We start from the raw sequence: 23,279 nt of genomic DNA, 5'->3' as shown, positions 1-23,279 counted from the left end.
AGACTTGGTCGACAAATGTTGATAGCTATATAGGTATGTGGAATACGGAAAGGCTACCCGTGGGTGTAGCATTGGGATCAGAACCTGAATTGTTCTTAGCCAAAATCCACTCCACGGATAGAATGTCCATCTCACAGACCTACGTATAATAGTACTTTAATTACATCCTCAGACTTCAAACAGGTATATATATAAACTTTATTGATTTTACAACAGTTATGAAACAAGTTATTTCAACTTATATTAATCACTCTTGTTGGCCCACATGTTAGCAATGGGGGGTTTGATTGTTTGGAGGAAACAGGAGTACTAGGAGAAAACGCACGTGGTCGGGCAGGTGACCCCATACATTTTCATGTCTGATAGGGGAATCGAATCCCGGCCGCCTTGGTGAAAGGCAAGTCTGCTATCCACTGCAACATCAACTATTTTGCTTGATAGAAATTTCTCTTATTGATAACTCTTCGGTTTAGACATAAACAGCCTTTATTATTTCTGTAATAAATATGTTTATACAGACTACATTACTGTCTCACTGCTTATTTATTGGAAAGAAATCTGCCTGCTACAGGAGATGCCAATGAACTCTCCCTCCTTGTTTGCTGACTGGTACAGTGATGATATTTATGTGGGAGGATATATACCTCATGCTGCCAACAATGAATTATTTTGTGTTAGAGCTTTTAAAGTTATTGATGCTGTAAGTAGGATTATATAGTGTGATTTTTTTTCTGTTTAGCTTCAACTGGTCAATTGTTCAAAATCGATTGCCTGACCAGAATAAAATGTTGCCCAGTTGTATATGATTTCAAAAGAGTTAGTAATCATCATACAATTTAGTGACTTAAAGCAAACTGCAGGCCATCTGCTGTGTAATTAGATGTTTCATTTTGAATGTTTTGAACTTATCTGCCATTACATTGATAACGTAGAAAGAAGAATATTTTCAATAGCAATAAGATTATACATAGGGGGATATGTATTGGTTTCCTGACAAATAACAGTGATATTTTGTTATGGATTGCCTTGCAATACTTTGGTGTATTTACTGTATGCAGTGTATATATGGGTAAGGTTTCTCACTCAGGAGCCTGAAATTCCATTAAGATGATGTCCTTCTGAGGAAGGAACTGAACTCTACTCTCTACTCCTTCTCTGATGATATGACATTAGCTGTACTACAGTGTATGAACCTTTTTTGTAGCAAAAGTACCAAACAAACCATCAGCAGTTCCATGTATGAGTGACCATTGTAATTATTCAGTGCAAGACACTTAAAAAGACTCGGAAGTGGGATCAGATATCCATTTCAACACTAGGGTGTTTCTGAGGGATCAGACTGGACATTGTCAAAATAACACAAAAACTCGCGTAGTTTTAATTCAAATACTTCAAACTGCCTACTCCAAAAAAATGGCAAATCGATTGCTTTTGAGTCGAAGCCTTGTGGCAATGTCTGTGATAATTGTGGAAAGACACTGAGTGATGCTGTGATACGTTACTGTGTTGTTTGTGTACAAATACAGGGTGTCATCGGGCCAGATGTGACACAGCAACATTCTGTTCAGACCAGAAGACTTTCGATAAATATTTAATATTTGTGACAGGAGAAGAACATGTATATGATGTCATCACATTTTACAGGGTAGAAGATTTACCCGAGACTTTAGAAAAGAAGTTAAAGGACAAGAAATTATTTGGCAACACAATACCAGAGTTTGTTAACCCTACATACAGCAAATGTGTACCGGAACTTTTCATCACAGGCATGAAGCTATCCCCAGACCATAGGTACATAATTATGCTAATGCTGGAATTGATATTTTCCTCCCCATATAATGCTTATTAGCCGCAATCAGTTACAGTTTTTGAAAATTTCTTAAAAAATGACTTTTTAGGCTTTGTAACAATTGCAGTGTTGTTGAAAATAAATTTAAACTGTAAGTGTCAAAGTGCATTCTTTAGTTTTGAACAGACTTGGAGACGTGTATTTATTACGTACCTAGACTCATTATACTATTTGTGCGCAATCCTGTCCCGAATTATAGGACTTTCACACAAAATGTAGTTTAATGCTTTAATAGCAGCACAACTTCCAGGAGTGGACTGACCATGCCAGACTGTCTTGTAGGCTGAGCATTATTTCAATATTTTAACATTGTGAATTGGAGGATAACCCTTGTGTATTTTGAGATTTGTCTGTTGACGTTAAGAGGTCACAAGGGGTTCTCAGATTTCCCAGCCGCAAACTTATGTCTTGATTCCTGTCCGATTGTGGATTGCTGTCAGGACTATGTTGCTAGGTAAGTGTAAGTGTTGATTGCTGCCAGGACATGAGTGATAAGTAAGAAGCGTCTGGAATGGTATCGGGCTTTTGTTGCTTAGTGACCAGCTTGAAATGTCTCACAAAGATCCACGAGGTATAGAGTATCCTGTAATGACAGCTTAATTGCTGTTACATTTGTTTTAAAAAAATGACGTTGACCACTTTTGAAGCTCATTGTTATAACATTGAACAACAGATGAGGGATATATGCCCATTGTTTTTTTTTGTCATGATTTCCGTGTTTTAATAACAGTTCTCAGATTTTCCGCTAGATTTCTATTATTTTTCAAAGTAGAAGAATTGAATAAGTGTGTTCTTACATAAAAAGGAGGGTTTTATACCTAGATGAGTATTTTACAGTGGAAGTGAGAAAATTCTGGGCTACCTGTTGGACCGCCGTTATCATACCTGTCTGGCCAAACTCCAGCACTATAAGGGTGTGGTCAATGGTGACCAAGAGTGCCTTGTCACCGTTGGTGACGACCGCATCATCAATATCTGGCGATCCATAAACAGACAGAAACAACTTGAAGAACACATTCATAGTTCTCAAATATATTACAAGATACCATTTCAACACAATTTGACTTTAACAGATACATTCTCAGATGTAAGAATCGAACAGTATTTGTACTGTCCTACATGTGTCTGAATGTGCTCTAATAATATGGTAGTTAATTTTTTAAGCGTACTAAAATGTGGTTAACAAAGAACATACATTAGAAAAAACTATTACTACTATAACTCTAGACATACTGTAGAAGTGGGCTATCATAAATATACAGTAGTGGGTTACCGTAAACATAAATAGAAGTGGGTTACCGTAAACATCAACAGAAGTGGGTTACCTTAAATATAAATAGAAGTGGGTTACCGTAAACATGAATAGAAGTGGGTTACCGTAAACATAAATAGAAGTGGGTTACCGTAAACATAATTAGAAGTGGGTTACCATAAACATAAATAGAAGTGGGTTACCTTAAACATAAATAGAAGTGGGTTACCGTAAACATAAACAGAAGTAGGTTACCTTAAATATAAACATAAGTGGGTTACCGTAAACATAGACAAAAGTGGGTTACCTTAAACATAAATAGAAGTGGGTTACCGTAAACATAAATAGAAGTGGGTTACCGTAAACATAAATTGAAGTGAGTTACCGTATACATAAATAGAATTGGGTTACCGTAAACATAAATAGAATTGGGTTACCGTAAACATAAATAGAAGTGGGTTACCTTAAACATAAATAGAAGTGGGTTACCTTAAACATAAATAGAAGTGGGTTACCTTAAACATAAATAGAAGTGGGCTACCTTAAACATAAATAGAAGTGGGTTACCTCGGACCGATAGTAGAATTAGGTATCATTGAACATGAGAAACAGTGGGTTACCTTGTAATGATGTTGGAAGTGGGATGCATTGAACACATAGAAGAACTAAGTAACCTACCAACACTCAATAAACTGGGTTATCGTATCGTGAACAGACTACTCTAAAGTGGGCGACAACGAACAGGCAGAAGCTTGAACTTAAGTAGAGATGGGTTCTATTGAACTAACAGTGGAAGCGGGTTTCCTTGAGCATGCGTAGAAGTTGGCTACCTTGAACAGACAGTGGAAGTGTGCTTAAAGGATAGACAGTGAAGTGGGGTACCTTAACTGATGGTTTAATACTTTTAACAAACAATATTTTAAATCCTACTCATGTTGGACTCAATGCAACTATCAATGTAACCTGTTTCATTTGTCGATGAATTTGACCAGATTAACATTGGCTATGCGTATGTTTTTCCGAAGGGAGATAACTATTGACATGTGGAGATTTTTTTTTTTTTATTGAAGCAACACAAGAAATTGTTTAAACAACCAAAAACGATCAATCAGCAAAATATTATCAGCTCACGGTTACTAGCGGTAGTGTCATGTACTGCCCCAGAAATTCTCCCTTCAGCTACCCATTCTGCCTTGTGCAACCCCCCGGTACAAATCGAAAATAACGTAGATCCTCAGGGGTTCGTCACACTTGTCTGAAATTCACATATCATACTATACCTGATACATAGGTCACAGCACACAAAACATACATATAAATGTATGTGTGCTGTGACCCAAATCAGTATAGCATATGTGTATAAATGTACGTTTATGTGTGTTGTGACCCATATCTGATCAGTATAGCATTTCAGACATTTGTAACGAATCTCTGTGGTAGAACCATGGGGTCCCGTCTTATATGAAATACAGTCGAACAGCCAAATGTCATATCAAATGTTTCGTCCTGTAAAGCTACGTTTGGTTTCCTGTCTAATTCGACATTCAATTACTGCAGCTTCACATTCCAGAAAATGAAGAATCTCGAGATTTAGCGGCTCTCCACTTCGAGTAGTAAAAATATGGCTGTTGTAGTCTCGCAGCTGAGCCTGTGCACCGCGTCTAGACATTGTTATTCCGCGATGACGCGTCAGAAAATTTGATATCCTATGAATTTATCAACAAAAATTAAATATGACATTTAAAATATGGTTTTGTGTTTTGTTTCTACATAATTTGGCATATCAACGTTCACCATCATGTTATATGATGGTGTTTCAATGACGGACTAGTTTTTACATTACGTCAATACGTAGACTTGCACAAGCTCCAGAACCTGGGACAAACGATCAGAATGGACTTCACAAGTTACAATCATTGAAAAAAACACGTTGATTGAAATATAAAGATTGAATCTTGATTTCATGGGGAGATGAATTGAGTTGGTCTTGAAACAAATTCAACATGAACTGCTTCTGCTTCGCAGTTCATTAAATTTGTTTCAAGACCAACTCAATTCATTTCCCATGAAATCGACCAAAGCAAGATTCAATGCTTAAATGGAAGTTGGTTACCTTGAACAGAAATTAGAAGTGAGTTACTTTGAACATACAATATAAATGATAGCGTATTTAAAAAAAACACACTTTTATTTTGATATATTTACATATTACATTTACATTTGATGTACTTTACTTTTCATTTGAATTATCTTAGTAACACGTTTAATAGATAAGGTGTGTCTCGACGTGCTTGTTCTAGGCCCATCATCTGTAGACTCTCTGTAGAGAGATGTATCAGCCAAATTTTACACGTATTTTAAAACAATCACATGTATCTGTGTCTCAACCAAATTGCCTTTGTGTTCCGATAAACTGACTCATTGATGTGTCTCTGCAAAACTGTATTTCGTTGTAGGGTATTTCGGCCGTTTGTTTGTACGTTGTATCTCTTTCAAACTGTCTTCGTCGAATTGTCCATTTGAATCGGTCTAAATGTATCGACCAACGGTCTTGTTGACGTGTTTCGGCCAAACTGTCCTTGTGTCGTGTCCCCGTTAAACTGTCTTGGTCAAAGTGTCTTGGTATATTGTACCAGTCAAACTGTTTTGGTGTCGTGCCCCACTCAAACTGTCGATGTTTATCGGCCAATTATTCCGGCAATACACTGTCTATGCGTCTGTAGATATCTGGTTGTTGTCCACCTGTATTGTCACACTTGCCCTCATGTTGCTCATCATCCTAGCAGCTTTGGATGCGAAGAGAACCCCTCCCACTGCAGCCTAAAATACACAAGAAATATGGCACTACCATCTATTCAAATTACTGTATGAATGATTGCTAGACAATAGTCGCGACACAATGTAAATTCACAGTCGACGTATAACATAACGACGGCTTTATATTATTCTATAAGGGAATAAACCCGAACCCGAAAATTGCATCGTTGTGTTGCCTTTATACGCTGCCTTATCGTTACTTTGATGTGCATTACCTTTGCGTCTTTGTGTTTTACCTTCATAGTGCTGTCTTATCATTACTTTGATGTGCCTTACCTTCGCGTCGTTGTTTTACCTTCACATTGCTGTCTTATCGTTACTTTTATGTGCCTTACCTTTGCGTCGTTGTGTTTTACCTTCACATTGCTGTCTTATCGTTACTTCGATGTGCCTTACCTTTGCGTCGTTGTTTGTTACCTTCACATTGCTGTCTTATCGTTATTTGACTTAACTTTATGTCGTTATATTTCACCTTTTCATCGATGTCTCACTTTCACATTGTAGTCAATTACATTCATGTGTCTTCACTTTGCATCATTTTCTCTTTGGCATGCACCTTCGCATTGTTGTTATATTATACGTTGTATTGAGTTTCAATTGTGTCCTTCACATTGCTGTGTGTTTATAATATTTCATGGTGATGCCTTATCTTTCACGTTTGGCCCAAAATGACTCGCATCATTGTCGATGGACCACTAAACAATACAAACACGAAGCCATACCTTCAACCTCCTTCTGGCGTTAAACTCTCGGATTTTCTCCTGGGTTTCGATGAGATGGTCACCTTTTGCGGCCGTGCCAATTACCCAAGGGTGTCGGAGAGCTGCGTCTACTGACAATCTCTTCCTGGGATCTTTTTGTAATAATCTTGTAATAAAATCCTGTAAGTACATGTAAGTAGACAAAGCATGAAGGTACGTTTATATTTGTGTACTTACTTGTAACGGAAAACTCAGATATGTCATTAATAGTAGGCTGATGAATTAATACCGACGTATATACAATATTTCGATGACTCTTTTTGACAAAGATAAATAAAAATACAGTATCAGCGTAAGGTCAACTTCATTCAAATGAAGTTAAGTTATGCACTTTCTCCCTGAATATGCACTTAAAAGTTTAATATAATAATAATGAAATAAAGTACAAATTCGTCATTATGCAACGAACATTTCTGCAAATACTATCTTTAATAGAAAAGATCAAGTACTGGGAAAACTCAGGGTCCATATTCATGAAACCGTTCTCATGATCAAACATTGATTCTGTGCTCAAATCAGTTTTCTTGTCACTCCCTTAAATCATGTCAAATGATCAAAAACGTCAAATGTAAATATTGAAAACCTTATGCTTTTTTGAGTCTCTTCAAATTTTTCCGAAGCATTGACAAATTAGGCTTTTTTATTGATTTATTACTGAAACAAGAAATTAGGCTTAAAATCCATACTTGAGCATAAGAACGATTTCATGAATACGGGCTCAGGTGATCAAGGAGGCGAAACCTCCTTTCTTATTGTGTTAAGTCAATAGTACTAACCTTTGCATTTTCGCTTATTTTCGACCAGACTGTCGGATCAAACTTGTAATCTACTTTGAGAATTTTCTTGTATATCTCGCCAACATCATGATTTACGCTTTCGAATGGTTCAACACCGCATAGTCTGGGGAAAAAAGATGTTATAGTGCATATTGTAGATATATTTTTTAAAATACATCCATGTCATGTAAATTTCATGTCATGTTATGACTCGCCTATGTTATGTAGCATTGTATATGAATCATCATACTACACACTGTGAGCCATCTTATACATTTATTGTGTCATAATGTACGCAACAGTTATTTGATAAAATATATAGTCTTAATGTAATATAATATTTATACACTGTCCACGAAATATTTTTGTTATATATTATATTTATATGAGTCGTTTTAAATTGTCCTCACGGTAAAAGCAATGTTGGATATGATATAAAGTATATGCTATACTCTATATCAGCTGTATCGAGTGTCCATTTTAAGACTGTTAATATTTATTCGGGAGATATTATTTATCTATATTAACTATTACTGTATAATGTTATATTAACCACTTGTGTATTGTTATATTAACCACAACTATATTGCTATATTAACCACTACTGTATTGTTATATTAACCACTTCTGTATTGTTATATTGACCACTACTGTATTGTTATATTAACCACTACAGTATTATTATATTAACCACTGCTGTATTGTTATATTAACCACTACTGCATAATGTTATATTAACCACTACTGTATAATGTTATATTAACCACTACTGTATAATGTTATATTAACCACTACTGTATAATGTTATATTAATCACTACTGTATTGTTATATTAACGTCTACAGTATTGATATATTAACCATTACTGTATCGTTATATCATAACCATTACTGTATTGTTATATCAACCACTACTGTATAATGTTATATTTACCACTACTGTATTGTTATATTAACCACTTCTGTATTGATATATTAACCACAACTCTATTGCTATATTAACCACTTCTGTATTGCTATATTAACCACTTCTGTATTGTTATATTAACCACTACTGTATAGTTATATTAACCACTACTGTATAATGCTATATTGACCACTACTGTATTGATATATTAACCACTACTGTATTGTTATATTAACCACAACTCTATTGCTATATTAACAACTACAGTATTGTTATATTAACCACTATAGTATTGTTATATTAACCACTGTTGTATATTGTTATATTAACCACTACAGTATTGTTATATTTACCACTACTGTATTGCTATATTAACCACTACAGTATTGTTATATTAACCACTACAGTATTGTTATATTAACCACTATTGTATATTGTTATATTAACCACTACAGTATTGTTATATTTACCACTACTGTATTGCTATATTAACCACTACAGTATTGTTATATTAACCACTATTGTATATTGTTATATTAACCACTACAGTATTGTTATATTAACCACTGTTGTATATTGTTATATTAACCACTACATTATTGTTATATTTNCTTAAAGCCTTGTTATGGTCCGCTTGTAACGAATGTTTTTGTAACCCACGCATATATAACATTTCATTGTAACCCACGCCTATATAACATTTCATTGTAACCCACGCCTATGTAACATTGTATTGTAACCCACGCCTATATAACATTTTATTGTAACCCACGCCCATGTAACATTTTATTGTAACCCACGCCCATGTAACATTTCATTGTAACCCACGCCTATATGACATTTCATTGTAACCCTCGCCTATATCACATTTCATTGTAACCCACGCCTATGTAACATTTTATTGTAGCCCACGCCCATGTAACATGTTATTGTAACCCAGGCCTATATAACATTTCATTGTAACCCACGCCCATGTAACATTTAATTGGAACCCACGCCCATGTTACATTTCACTGTAACCCACGCCTATATAACATTTCATTGTAACCTACGCCTTTATAACATTACATTGTAACCCACGCCTAATTAACATTTTATTGTAACCCATGCCTTTATAACATTTAATTGTAATCCACGCCTATATACCATTTTATTGTAACCCACGCCTACATAACATTTTATTGTAACCTACGCCAATATAACATTTCACTGCAATCCACGCCCATGTTACATTCACTGTAACCCACGCCTATATAACATTTTATTGTAACCTACGCCTTTATAACATTACATTGTAACCCACGCCTAATTAACATTTTATTGTAACCCATGCCTTTATAACATTTAATTGTAATCCACGCCTATATACCATTTTATTGTAACCCACGCCTATATAACATTTTATTGTAACCTACGCCAATATAACATTTCACTGCAATCCACGCCCATGTTACATTTCATTGTAACCCACGCCTATATAACATTTTATTGTAACCCACGCCTATATAACATTTTATTGTAACTTACGCCAATATAACATTTCACTGCAATCCACGCCTATGTAACATTTTATTGTAACCCACGCCCATATAACGAATGTCTTGGTAACCCAGGTTTATACAATGTATGCGTTGGAACCCGTGCTTATATAACGCATGGTTTTGCAATACACGTTTACCGGTACGTAACGAACGACTATGTCACTGACGTCTATAGAAATATATAATAACGTTCACCAGCTATGATACATATGATATATGTTTTGTACTTACGAACGTATCCCGGTGACTCGCAGACAGAGTTAGATCTCACATCACCAGCTATTATACGGTGCAGAGCGAAGTCGGCTGTAACATACATACATTTATCACCAACAACGGTACAAGACTCTGTCACACTTCGCTAAAACGTGATATTGTACCAGCAGGAGACATTATATGCAACATAGCTGGTACGAGGGCAGGCTATACAACAAATATAAAAACATTTATTCATAAATGTTTGTCTATACATACCAAAAAAAGTGTATTTTTTTAAAACTATTCTCTGTATACATAAAATAAAACAAGTTATCTGAGTTAGAACAATAGAAATAGATACCTTGACATGAATGAAAGAATTTGTTCTAGACTTGTGCCGTTACTATTGACACACTTATACCGTTACTTACTTATCGGTCCAATTAAATGACAGACTTGTATATTAGCAATTATACTTAATCTTGTGATCAGGAAACTGTTTTTTAACATTTCTGATAACAGAGACAATAAAACCCTTTTCTCTCTAAAACAACTACTAAAAACAACAAGGGCTAGTGTTATACCAGCTACTTAGTATACGTGTCGATCTACACGCTCCCCGAAAACAAGGACTGATAACAAAACCATTACTTAGTACTTATATACAGCATCTAATGGACAACAAAAAGAACATAGTTTATTTAACACACTGGTCATCAGGTGTCCTTTGTAGCAGATATGTGTTTGTATGCGTACGGGTGTACTTGTCTGGTGCGGGGGTCTACAGGTGTGAGTATATGTGTTGGGTTTAAAGCTACGATTCTGTGTATAATTTTGTAAAAAAGGATAATTCTAGTGTATAAGCGTCGTGTTTGTAGTGTTGGCCATTGAAGTGTGTGGATCATGTCTGTTACGGAACTAGTGTTGTGGTATCTGCTGTGTACGTAGCGTGCTGCTCTTCGTTGTGTTTTTTCTATTTGTTTAATTTGGTTTGTGTTGTGTGGATCCCAAATGGAAGAGCAGTATTCAAGTTTAGGCCTAACTAGTGCTTTGTATGCATGTTCTTTTATATGTGGTGAGTTTATTTTCAGGTTGCGTTTGAGAAAACCTAGGGACCTATTGGCATTGGCTGTGATATTGTTTATGTGCCACTTTTGGATATAGCTTTATTGTCATACCCACCTAATTTCAGTTTTGAATGGTCTTTGTTGCTTTCATACAGAAGATTTTCAGGCTGAAAAGAGTATAAATGTTGATTTAACAAGTGTAATGATTTAATGTGAATATTATTGTGTAACTGTATTCATGTAATTTGAATGATTAACTGGATAGGTTATACACATGAAAAAGGAAAAGTGCAAACTTTAATTTATCGAAAAACAGTTAGCATCACAATGTAGGAAAGCATTATTCTCATTAATTTCGGCTTGTGTACCAATGTTTTTAAATTTTTCCACATTATTGAGTCTCTTTGACACATCTGTAGGAAGTGTGGCGGGATATAGTAGTGAAGTATGGGGATTCCATACAGCCCCTGACATTGAGAGGGTACAATTAGATTTTTGTAAAAATATTCTTGGAGTTAAACTGTCGACACCAAATGCTATGGTATACTTTGAACTGGGGAGGTTCCCATTGTCCCTCTTACGCAAATTAAGAATATTTAAATACTGGTGTAAGTTAACCCCTATCAACAGTTGTATTTTAAAAGGATGTTACGAGTACATGTACAACGAATGTGGGGCTAATCCAAATTGTAAAAAACTGGGTTGCGAAAGTCAAACACGAGCTCTACTCATTAGGTATGATGGACATTTGGGTTTCCCAACATATTATAAATGCAAACAATTTTATATATATTGTTAAACAACGTTTATTAGACAATTTCAAGCAAAAGTGTGAGACTTTTTTTGTTTCGCCACCAAAATGTGTTTTATACAGGCATATTGTAGATCACTTAGCATTGCAAACTCATCTTTCAAAACCAATTCCTGCCTATTATATAAAAGCTATTGTTAGATTACGTTTAATTTCACATTGTCTTCTTATCGAATCAGGCAGACACACCCATGTTCCACGTCAGCTTCGAACTTGCCTTGTGTCTTAATGACATCGAGGACGAATATCATTTCATGTTAAAATGCCCCTTGTATAATGATTTGAGAACCAAATATATTAAGCCCTATAATCGAATAAATCCCTCCGTCTTTAAATTAGTTATATTTCTATCATCTGTAAATACGAAAGAATTGTGTAATTTAGGAACATTTGTCCATCAACGAACATATTACGAGCAAACTATTTAGTAGATAATTAAATATTGTATTAATGGAATGGCCCTGGAAATATTTGTTGTAATTAAGTTTAATGCAAAGGTTGTATCTATAAACTGTATCAGTTTACGATCAATAAAGAATTACAAAACTTGATCAGACCTGGATTCGAATCCCGGACTTCCGACCTTTAAATTGTAGATGGGCAATTTCTCCAACTAAGCTACATGTACTTTGTCTCAGGCGATTAATCCAAATCAGTTCCGGTACATTCCTCTCTTATTTAACAAAATAATTTGACGCCAAATAGTCAGAAAGAAAATGACAACGACAAGTACCGGTTTTACGAACTATACAAAGTCATTAGTGAATGACCCAGATCGGTTCTGTTACAAATGTCTTGTGCACTTAAAACACATAACAAACCAGTGTATAATGTATTCTATCTAAACTAGTTTTAGGTTTATAGGAGGATGTGCCCTGAAATACTGTACAATGGCTATCTCTGAACTAGTGTATGTTGAAAGCATGTAGTTGATATATACATTGTATAAATTATCAATGTATATTTATGATGTACTTATATTGTTTAAGAAGAGTTACATTGTGCACGTGTAAATTAAAACAAACTGTTCAACCTACCTTCACGTCAAAGTGGACCACTCCATTATCGTGCATGCACTACAACCGAAAACACACTTTTCTTGACAAGTTGACTAACTTTATAACAAACTCAGTGCTTTCAATTATGAAAATATCTCTTAACATATCAATCAACTTTAGAATAGCACTGATTGGCATCAAGCTGCTCGAAGTACATATTCACTTTGAACTAACTCACATTTATCTCAACACCTGATAAAAAATTGTAACATGTTGAATGATTGTTTTACGTTATCTCCCATGTTATATGTCATTACCTCAATTATATTATATTATACGTCATTACCTTAAGCGCTCTAAGTGTATCTCATGTTATACGTCATTACCTTAAGTCTATTATATTATACGTCGTTACCTTAAGTGCTCTCAGTATATCTCGTGTTATACGTCATTACCTTAAGTGCTCTCAGTGTATCCCTCGAGCTCATGTTATACGTCATTAACTTGAGTGCTCTCGGTATATCTCTCATGTTATATGTCATTACTTTAAGTGCTCTCAGTATATAACTAATGTTATACGTCATTACCTTAAATGCTCTCAGTATATCTCTCATATTATACGTCTTTACCTTAAATACTCTCAGTATATTTCTCATGTTATACGTCTTTACCTTAAGTGCTCTCAGTATATCTCTCGTGTTATACGTCATTACCTTAAATGCTCTAATTATATCTCCCATGTTATACGTCTTTACCTTAAGTGCTCTCAGTATATCTCTCATGTTACACGTCATTACTTCAAATGCTCTCAGTATATCTCTCGTGTTATACGTCATTACCTAAAGTGCTCTCAGTATATCTCTCGTGTTATACGTCTTTACCTTAAGTGCTCTCAGTATATCCTTCGTGTTATATGTCATTACCTTAAGTGCTCTCAGTATATCTCTCATGATAAACGTCATTACTTTAAATGATCTCAGTATATCTCTCATGCTACACGTCATTAACTTATGTGTTCTCAGTATATTTCCATGTTATACGTCATTACTTCAAATGCTCTCAGTATATCTCTCGTTTTATACGTTATTATCTTAAGTGCTCTCAGTATTTCTCTCATGATATACGTCATTACCATAAATGCTCTCAGTATATCTCTCATTCTACACGTCATTACCTTATGTGCTCTCAGTATATCTCGTGTTATATGTCATTACTTTAAGTGCTCTCAGTATATACCTAATGTTATACGTCATTACCTTAAATGCTCTCAGTATATCTCTCATGTTATACGTCATTACCTTAAGTGCTCTCAGCAGATCTCTCATGGTATACATCATTACCTTAAGTGCTCTAATTATATCTCTCATGTTATACGTCTTTACCTTAACTGCTCTCAGTATATCTCTCATGTTACACGTCATTTCTTCAAATGCTCTCAGTATATCTCTCTTGTTATACGTCATTACTTCAAATACTCTCAGTATATCTCTCGTGTTATACGTCATTACCTTAAAAACTCGAATTATATTTCTCATGTTATACGTCATTACCTTAAGTGCTCTCAGTATATCTCTCATGTTATACGTCATTACCTAAAGTGCTCTCAGTATATCTCTCATGATAAACGTCATTACTTTAAATGATCTCAGTATATCTCTCGTGTTATACGTCATTACCTTAAAAACTCTAATTTTATTTCTCATGTTATACGTCATTACTTTAAATGCTCTCAGTATATAACTCATGTTATACGTCATTACCTTAAATGTTCTCAGTATATCTCTCGTGTTATACGTCATTACCTAAAGTGCTCTCAGTATATCTCTCGTGTTATACGTCATTACCTTAAATGCTCTAATTATATCTCTCATGTTATACATCTTTACCTTAAGTGCTCTCAGTATATCCCTCATGTTACACGTCATTACTTCAAATGCTCTCAGTATATCTCTCGTGTTATACGTCATTACCTTAAAAACTCTAATTTTATTTCTCATGTTATACGTCATTACTTTAAATGCTCTCAGTATATAACTCATGTTATACGTCATTACCTTAAATGTTCTCAGTATATCTCTCGTGTTATACGTCATTACCTTAAAAACTCTAATTTTATTTCTCATGTTATACGTCATTACTTTAAATGCTCTCAGTATATAACTCATGTTATACGTCATTACCTTAAATGTTCTCAGTATATCTCTCGTGTTATACGTCATTACCTAAAGTGCTCTCAGTATATCTCTCGTGTTATACGTCATTACCTTAAATGCTCTAATTATATCTCTCATGTTATACATCTTTACCTTAAGTGCTCTCAGTATATCCCTCATGTTACACGTCATTACTTCAAATGCTCTCAGTATATCTCTCGTGTTATACGTCATTACCTAAAGTGCTCTCAGTATATCTCTCGTGTTATATGTCATTTCCTTAAGTGCTCTCAGTATATCTCTCATGATAAACGTCATTACTTTAAATGATCTCAGTATATCTCTCATGCTACACGTCATTAACTTATGTGCTCTCAGTATATTTCCATGTTATACGTCATTACTTTAAATGCTCTCAGTATATCTCTCGTGTTATACGTTATTATCTTAAGTGCTCTCAGTATTTCTCTCATGATATACGTCATTACTTCAAATGCTCTCAGTATATCTCTCATTCTACACGTCATTACCTTCTGTGCTCTCAGTATATCTCTCATGTTATACGCCATTATCTTAAGTGCGCTCAGAATATCTCTCATGTTATACGTCATTACCTTAAGTGCTCTCAGTATATCTCTCATGATAAACGTCATTACTTTAAATGATCTCAGTATATCTCTCATGCTACACGTCATTAACTTATGTGCTCTCAGTATATTTCCATGTTATACGTCATTACTTCAAATCTCTCAGTATATCTCTCGTGTTATACGTTATTATCTTAAGTGCTCTCAGTATTTCTCTCATGATATACGTCATTACCATAAATGCTCTCAGTATATCTCTCATTCTACACGTCATTACCTTATGTATTCTCAGTATATCTCTCGTGTTATACGTTATTATCTTCAGTGCTCTCAGTATATGTCTCATGTTATACGTTATTATCTTCAGTGCTCTCAGTATATGTCTCATGTTATACGTTATTATCTTAAGTGCTCTCAGTATTTCTCTCATGTTACACGTCATTACTTTAAATGCTCTCAGTATATCACTCATGTTATACGTCATTACCTTAAATGTTCTCAGTATATCTCTCGTGTTATACGTCATTACTTTAAATGCTCTCAGTATATCACTCATGTTATACGTCACAACCTTAAGAGCTTTCAGTATATCTCCCATGTTATACGTCTTTACCTTAACTGCTCTCAGTATATCTCTCATGTTATACGTCATTATCTTAGGTGCTCTCAGTATATCTCCTATGTTATACGTCATTACCTTAAGTGCTCTCAGTATATCTCTCATGATACACGTCATTACTTCAAATGCTCTCAGTATATCTCTCGTGTTATACGTCATTACCTTAAATGCTCTAATTATATCTCTCATGTTATACGTCTTTACCTTAACTGCTCTCAGTATATCACTCATGTTATACGTCACAACCTTAAGTGCTTTCAGTATATCTTCCATGTTATACGTCTTTACCTTAACTGCTCTCAGTATATCTCTCATGTTATACGTCACAACCTTAAGTGCTTTCAGTATATCTCCCATGTTATACGTCTTTACCTTAACTGCTATCAGTATATCCCTCATGTTATACTTAATTACCTTAAGTGCTCTCAATATATCCCTCATGGCTTCGGCTGCATCTTTTTCTGAGAAGGAACCTCGGGCAACGATTCTGGATAGAAGGATATATAATTACCAGACATATATTTATTTTTTTATATTGAATCATATGTTAAGATTGAAAAGTTTCACATATAATCAAGTTGCATTTCTTAGTACGCAAATACAGTCGATTAAATTTAACTATCAAAAATGTGTTTTACCCAAGCATCTCATTCAGTCTTGAAACATGTGGTTTTCACTGGTATTTGTTTCGACATAATACGAGATTGTTTTAAATAAATATCTATATCACATGTATAGAACCTTTTTACTTAATTGGTGAATAATGAAAATGCACGTTGTATATTTAGGTGCACAATTTTGACTTCAACAACATGTTTGATGTGTTGGGAGGGACCACTGACCTGTCAAAAAGTTCTCCCCCGGTGACAAGCTCCATCATCAGGTAGATATGGGTCTTCGTCTCGTACAGTTCTGTGATGTGTATCTAAACAACAATTATGCGAAAATTGTTCTGCTATGCATGACAAATGAAATGTTTGCTCTAGTTGTTGGAAACAATACAATAACTGAGAATGTCATAATAAACTTATTATAGTGTAAAAGTGACAAATGTCCGCAGTTATCAAATATACCTCAGGAAACCAAGAATTATAATTAAAACGTGCTTAATGACGCAGGCATTTTTTATTACTCACATCATATGGGTATCTCAGATGTTGGATATTTTCACTTACAATATTGTGATGTCTCTGATATGGAACATTTATATTATCGATTTTTTTTATTTTTTTTCTCTCTAAATAATCACGATGATATCTCAGATTTAAGATAGATTACTAATATCTGATGATATATGCTAGATATTTCACTTAAATCTGATGAGATATGCTAGATATGTCACTTAAATCTGATGATATATGTTAGATATTTCACTTTTACTATCGATGGCTGAGTTACATGATACGCACAAAATTGGATGTTTCAAGCCATGGACGTTAGCTTAATCATATGCTAGATATTTCACTAATAATCTGATGATATTTGCTAGATATTTCACTTATTGTCTGATGATATTTGCTAGATATTTCACTTATTGTCTGATGAGATATGCTAGATATTTCACTTAAATCTGATGAGATATGCTAGATATTTCACTTATTGTCTAATGAGATATGCTAGATACTTCACTTATTGTCTGATGATATATGCTAAATATTTCACTTATAACCTGATGATATTTGCTAGATATTTCACTTATTGTCTGATGAGATATGCTAGATATTTCACTTAAATCTGATGAGATATGCTAGATATTTCACTTATTGTCTAATGAGATATGCTAGATACTTCACTTATTGTCTGATGATATATGCTAAATATTTCACTTATAACCTGATGATATATGCTAGATATTTCACTTATTGTCTGATGAGATATGCTAGATATTTCACTTAAATCTGATGAGATATGCTAGATATTTCACGTATTATCTGATGATATATGCTAGATATTTCACTTTTACTATCGATGGCTGAGTTACATGATACTCATGCACAAAATTGGATGTTTCAAGCCATGGACGTTTATTTAAATCACTGAGATTTGCTAGATTTAGGAGATTTACTTAAATTATCGGGCTTCTTAAGTTTAGGCGATTTATAAGATCTTAGTAATTTACTTAAAATGTTATATTATTTATGGTTTCGTAGATTTACTTACAACATTGGGATGTCTTATGTGTAGGAGGTTTCCAACATCTGCTGGTACCACTTTCCGGTTTTTCTGAAATTCAAAATACACAGACACACGCTAGATTACGCCATATTTGATTGTTAACATGGATAATAGCGATATCATTTAACTGAAATCAATTTACTAGCGGGTATCTATTAACAATATGCTGGTCTGTAGTTTACTAAGTATACTACACACTTAACATTTATATGTTATAAAGAGTAAGATAATAATATACATCTACTGTCATTATTCTGTACAAAAGCATCGTCTTTAATGTGGATATATACTGAGGTGAACACGTATACATGCGTCTGTTTCAGGTATTTATTATTTTTATTAATAGCACGTATTGACTTATCTGACACGATCATCACAACTCGGTCCGCAGTGGTCATACATTAAATTCAGACTTTTAGTACAATTTACATTGGTACAGACTCCAACAACACTTCGAGTCTATACGAATAGGAAAAGGTAATATTGTCAGTAGTTAAATAATTCAGTAGTTCCGAGACAGTGTTTAACGTAACAATGTACAGCTTTATAATTAAAGACAAAAACATAGAAATTCAAGTATTTGATTAAAATGCCTAGGGAAGCTGATATTGAGACATGTTTCAAGACTTCGTAAATACAATTAATTACCGCCGTTCACACTGAAATATTTTGCTGTTACCCTAGATGTGCACGAGTTGGCCCTTTATTTAGGCGTAGTATATGTGTCGGTTAATTAACGTTTTAAGAATGGTTGTTGTATTTGTTTAAAGGGATCCAAATACAATGACAGATCATACAGGGTATAACATAAATGTGTGGTATATTGAGCCTGTCACTTAGTAAACAACAATACAAGTCGATATTTTGGTATATTATACAGGACTCCATGTACAACGCTTCTAAAGGCCACTGTCGTTACTATGGGTTTTATGTGGTATCATTGTTAGATTGTATTCATTATGAACGTATTTTTACTTGAGTTTACGAATGTTTATTTAATCGTTATGTATTATATAGTAACACACCTGTTTAGGGATTTTCTTCACTGCATACGCCTTTTTAGTTCCAACGTGCTCACATCTGTATACCACCGCACTTGTCCCCCTGACGAATAAAGAAACAACATAATCAAGATATATTGCATAATGAAAAAGAATAACATACAAAACAATTAGAACATAACGGACACTGAACCAAAATGAAACACATCATCAACCCAAAAAACTCGAAAGGGGCGATACATAGGAACATGTAATTCAACAACAATACAAAGTGAACAGGTCTGTTAGCATAGCAGAGACTGTAATAAAAACAAATCAATAATCGAATAATCTTAAATGTGTTTAAAAAAACCTACCTTCCCAGTTCTGTGCCAATTGTATATAGGTCCTCAAACTGGGTGTCCCTAATACTTCCTGATATCCAGTACTCTTCATGGTGGATTTTCTCCTGCATGCTGCTAGATATGTCCGGTGTTTATTTGTTGTCTTAATTCTCGTTAAGATTCTGTCGTCATCACGTGGTTAAATATAAACGCGTGCGTTAGAGCGGTTGTTATGAACTCAATTAAGTCAGAAAAGGCAAATAACAAAAAAACCATCAATTCTTCCTTTACCTGAAAGTTTTTATCAAATTTATGTTAAATAACGTAAAATTTGTTTGTTCTTCACGTTTTGTCCTTATGTTTGTACACTCAAGTGATTATTGTACTATCCCTTGGTTAATCCACCTCAACCAAAGACATCTATTTGAGAACTAGCCAAACTGAATGAAATAATCATTTTTACCATTGAGACCACATATATCTTACTGTTTAACTTAAATGTCAGTGAAATGTAAAATTTGACATAACCAATACATTACCTTGAGATTAAGACATAATGGTTGGTAGGAAAATGTCGATCAAGCCGTGTAAATTCAGGTGGTCGCCAGTAAGACGTGGTCATTCATACACTATTGATTAGATTCCCAGCGATCTAATTAACCTATACAGCTACGTTATACGTGCGGTATATTGGATCTGATTAACGCTTACAGGTAAGGTATAGGTGTGTTATGCACTGTGAAGACGAAGGGATAAGATTGTAAACGTTTTATACATAAAACAAAATCAGCTCCATAAATAGGTCGGATCCTTTGTTTCAATTTAAACTGCCAACGTCATACGAGTAGAGGTCAGAAAATGGGTGTCATTTACTGGTGACATTACAATAGACACGACGCTAAAGAGTACTGTGGCACGATTGAGAGAAAAGTAACTTTTGATCAATTTAAGATAGAGACATACCAATTAATGCTAAAACATATCAAATGTCAGTAATGCTGGTTTGTTTGATAAATTACGTAGATGTTTGAGAGTAGTTCAGGATTTGTTATATTTTAAAAATTGTTTGATATTTACCGGTTCCCGTTCACTGCTATTTATCAAACAGGCATTTGCTTGATTTCTTTCCTGTTTATTGTTTCATTTATGTTCGAAATGTATACATAATCCATTAATCATTGCGCTAAATGAATGCTTGAGAGGAATTCGAGAGAATACCAAAGTATAAAGCGAACCATGATTTAAACACAATAGCGATTAAAGGAGGGGAAATATGAATAGTTGAAGTATTTACACTGAGACTATTAACTGAGTATAAGGAGAATAAAAACACGTGTTCCAGACGGGTAGGCGTCTTTTGCTTCTTCGTTGACACCCACTATATAAATTAATATCAAATCCAATTGTGACACATGCCCTCAAAGAGAAAACTATTTGATGTAACAGCTAAATCATTTGGCTATCATTGTGTTTTACCTTACTAAAGCTTGACTAGATGGTTGCCATATAACATACGAAGAGACAGCTCTTTATATTCTTGGTAAATTGAAAAAAATATCAATAGAAAGTTCACCTAGTAAAATACTAGTCTAAATAGAAAAATCACTTTGCCGGCTATATTCTCCTCATCATGGTATGACAGGGTGGATTTTGACCCCGTATGAACGCCCAGGTGTGATCGAAGGGAAGTAAATCCAATCATACTATAGTATAGAACTATTGGTGTGTCTGTGTCATGTTTCGTTGTACGTTTACTCAGTGTTCCCCAGTCATTCCGATGATGAAACAGAAAACAAGAACCGGATCGTAAATACTGAACAAAAGGAACCATGATGGCTCAAAAACAAAACAAAACGAAACATCATGAACTCATTGAAAATAAGGGTGAAGTCTAACGCCCGGGAGGTTAACCAACATACCGCGATACTTTGAAGTCTGACCTATAAACTCAAAAAGCAAGAGAGTTTGTCATTTTGATACGTTTAGGGAAAGGAAAGTGGACGAAATTGGGAAATATTAGCCTGTTCTTATAAAATGGTATTGAGCTGACAATTAATAGTCTCTTTCAATCAGCTCGTTGAGGGTAAATAATACTGTGAAACATGGTAATAAAAACCGCTCAAGGAGTCAGATAAAATAGTCTTAAAGTTGTTCTGAACAGGTGTGCTATATTTATCGAAATTCACGTTATTGAGATTCAAAACACATTTATTTCGGTATAACTGGAAATTTTCGCCGCATTTCAATTTCCGCAGTTTTCACCCTCTGTAGCTAAAGCAAAGAATATCAATCAAATGTAAACAACCTAATACAAACACTGTAGCGATTCAATGTGAAGAGCGAAATTAAAACCTAAGTAAATATGGATTTTATCGGCGAAGGGCGAAATTTTCAAACCATTTAGTGTATCTGAATGTGCAAATAATGGATAAAAGTAAAAATATTGATGATGATGATGTGAAGGAGGAGTAGGAAGAGGAGGAGGAGGAGGAGGAGGAGGAGGAGGAAACTGTGTGAAAACCACTGCATCGCCAACACCCATGGACAAAACAGGAAATCAATGTGGATATATAAGACCAGGAACTAATGGGACACCAAAACCAAACAGAAATGAACCTAACCAAAACGACCGAAGGAAATGTCATGTGTTCCATGGGTAATTTATATGGGTGATCTAGTGTTCCCTGGATTTAGCCTTATAGTTTTGAAGCTGGGGTTATTTTATTTAAATACAGTAGAACTATACATTGACATAGGGTTTACGAGTTACTCCCCCTTTAACATTTGTCTCTTTCATAGTTCTCGCATTATGTCAACTGAGTTTATCTAAAGGTTGATGTTAAAACTTTCCAAGTATCTTATGGCCTTTCTTTGTGTATTAAAGGAAGGTTATTACACGGTAAATACTTTCGCGATCGCGTAGATAAATTATGAAAGGAGACAGTATACCTGTACTATTCTAAAATTTCAAACCTTTCGAGGATGTTTTATCCATGAATACTGCGACTTCCTTAAATAAATTGCGTCTCATTTATCTTTCAAATTTCAGAATTAAAGGCATCGGATACATCTCGTTGCACGCTTGACATCTTGGTAACTTACAACAATAATGGTAACCGAATACTGACTGGCAGTTGTTCTTGGATTCGACTGAAGCCATAATGACTGGTGAAAGTGACTGACAGTTCTTGGATTCGACTGAAGTCATAACGACTGGTGATTATGACTGACAGTTGTTCTTGGATTCGATTGAAGCCATAACGACTGGTGATTGTGATTGACAGTTGTTCTTTGATTATACTGAAGCCATCATGACTAGTGATTGTGACTGACAGTTGTTCTTGGATACAACTGAAGCCATAACGACTGGTGATTATGACTGACAGTTGTTCTCGGATTCGACTGAAGCCATCATGACTGGTGATTGTGACTGACAGTTGTTCTT

The 23,279-nt window shown here is 34.6% G+C and overlaps 1 protein-coding gene across 1 annotated transcript; it reads right to left on the bottom strand.

Annotated features, from left to right (window-relative positions):
- Window positions 1–5,262: 5,262 nt before the first annotated feature.
- Window positions 5,263–20,527, bottom strand: LOC110441565 (calcium/calmodulin-dependent protein kinase type IV-like). Its single transcript, XM_021484750.1, has 12 exons — window positions 20,374–20,527; window positions 19,868–20,016; window positions 19,536–19,614; window positions 18,496–18,558; window positions 17,178–17,260; window positions 16,750–16,822; window positions 13,016–13,054; window positions 11,283–11,334; window positions 10,130–10,208; window positions 7,456–7,579; window positions 6,641–6,799; window positions 5,263–5,921 (listed from the first exon to the last, which is right to left on the bottom strand). Exons 2-12 carry the CDS (start codon window positions 19,963–19,965, stop codon window positions 5,811–5,813), a joined length of 960 nt encoding a protein of 319 aa, XP_021340425.1. The 5' UTR covers window positions 19,966–20,016; window positions 20,374–20,527; the 3' UTR covers window positions 5,263–5,810.
- Window positions 20,528–23,279: the final 2,752 nt, after the last annotated feature.

This window comes from Mizuhopecten yessoensis, unplaced genomic scaffold (genome assembly GCF_002113885.1).
Source record: "Mizuhopecten yessoensis strain PY_sf001 unplaced genomic scaffold, ASM211388v2 scaffold716033, whole genome shotgun sequence".
Lineage (NCBI taxonomy): Eukaryota > Metazoa > Mollusca > Bivalvia > Pectinida > Pectinidae > Mizuhopecten > Mizuhopecten yessoensis.
Note: the sequence above shows the minus strand (reverse complement) of the source record. Positions and strands in the feature narration are given on the sequence as shown.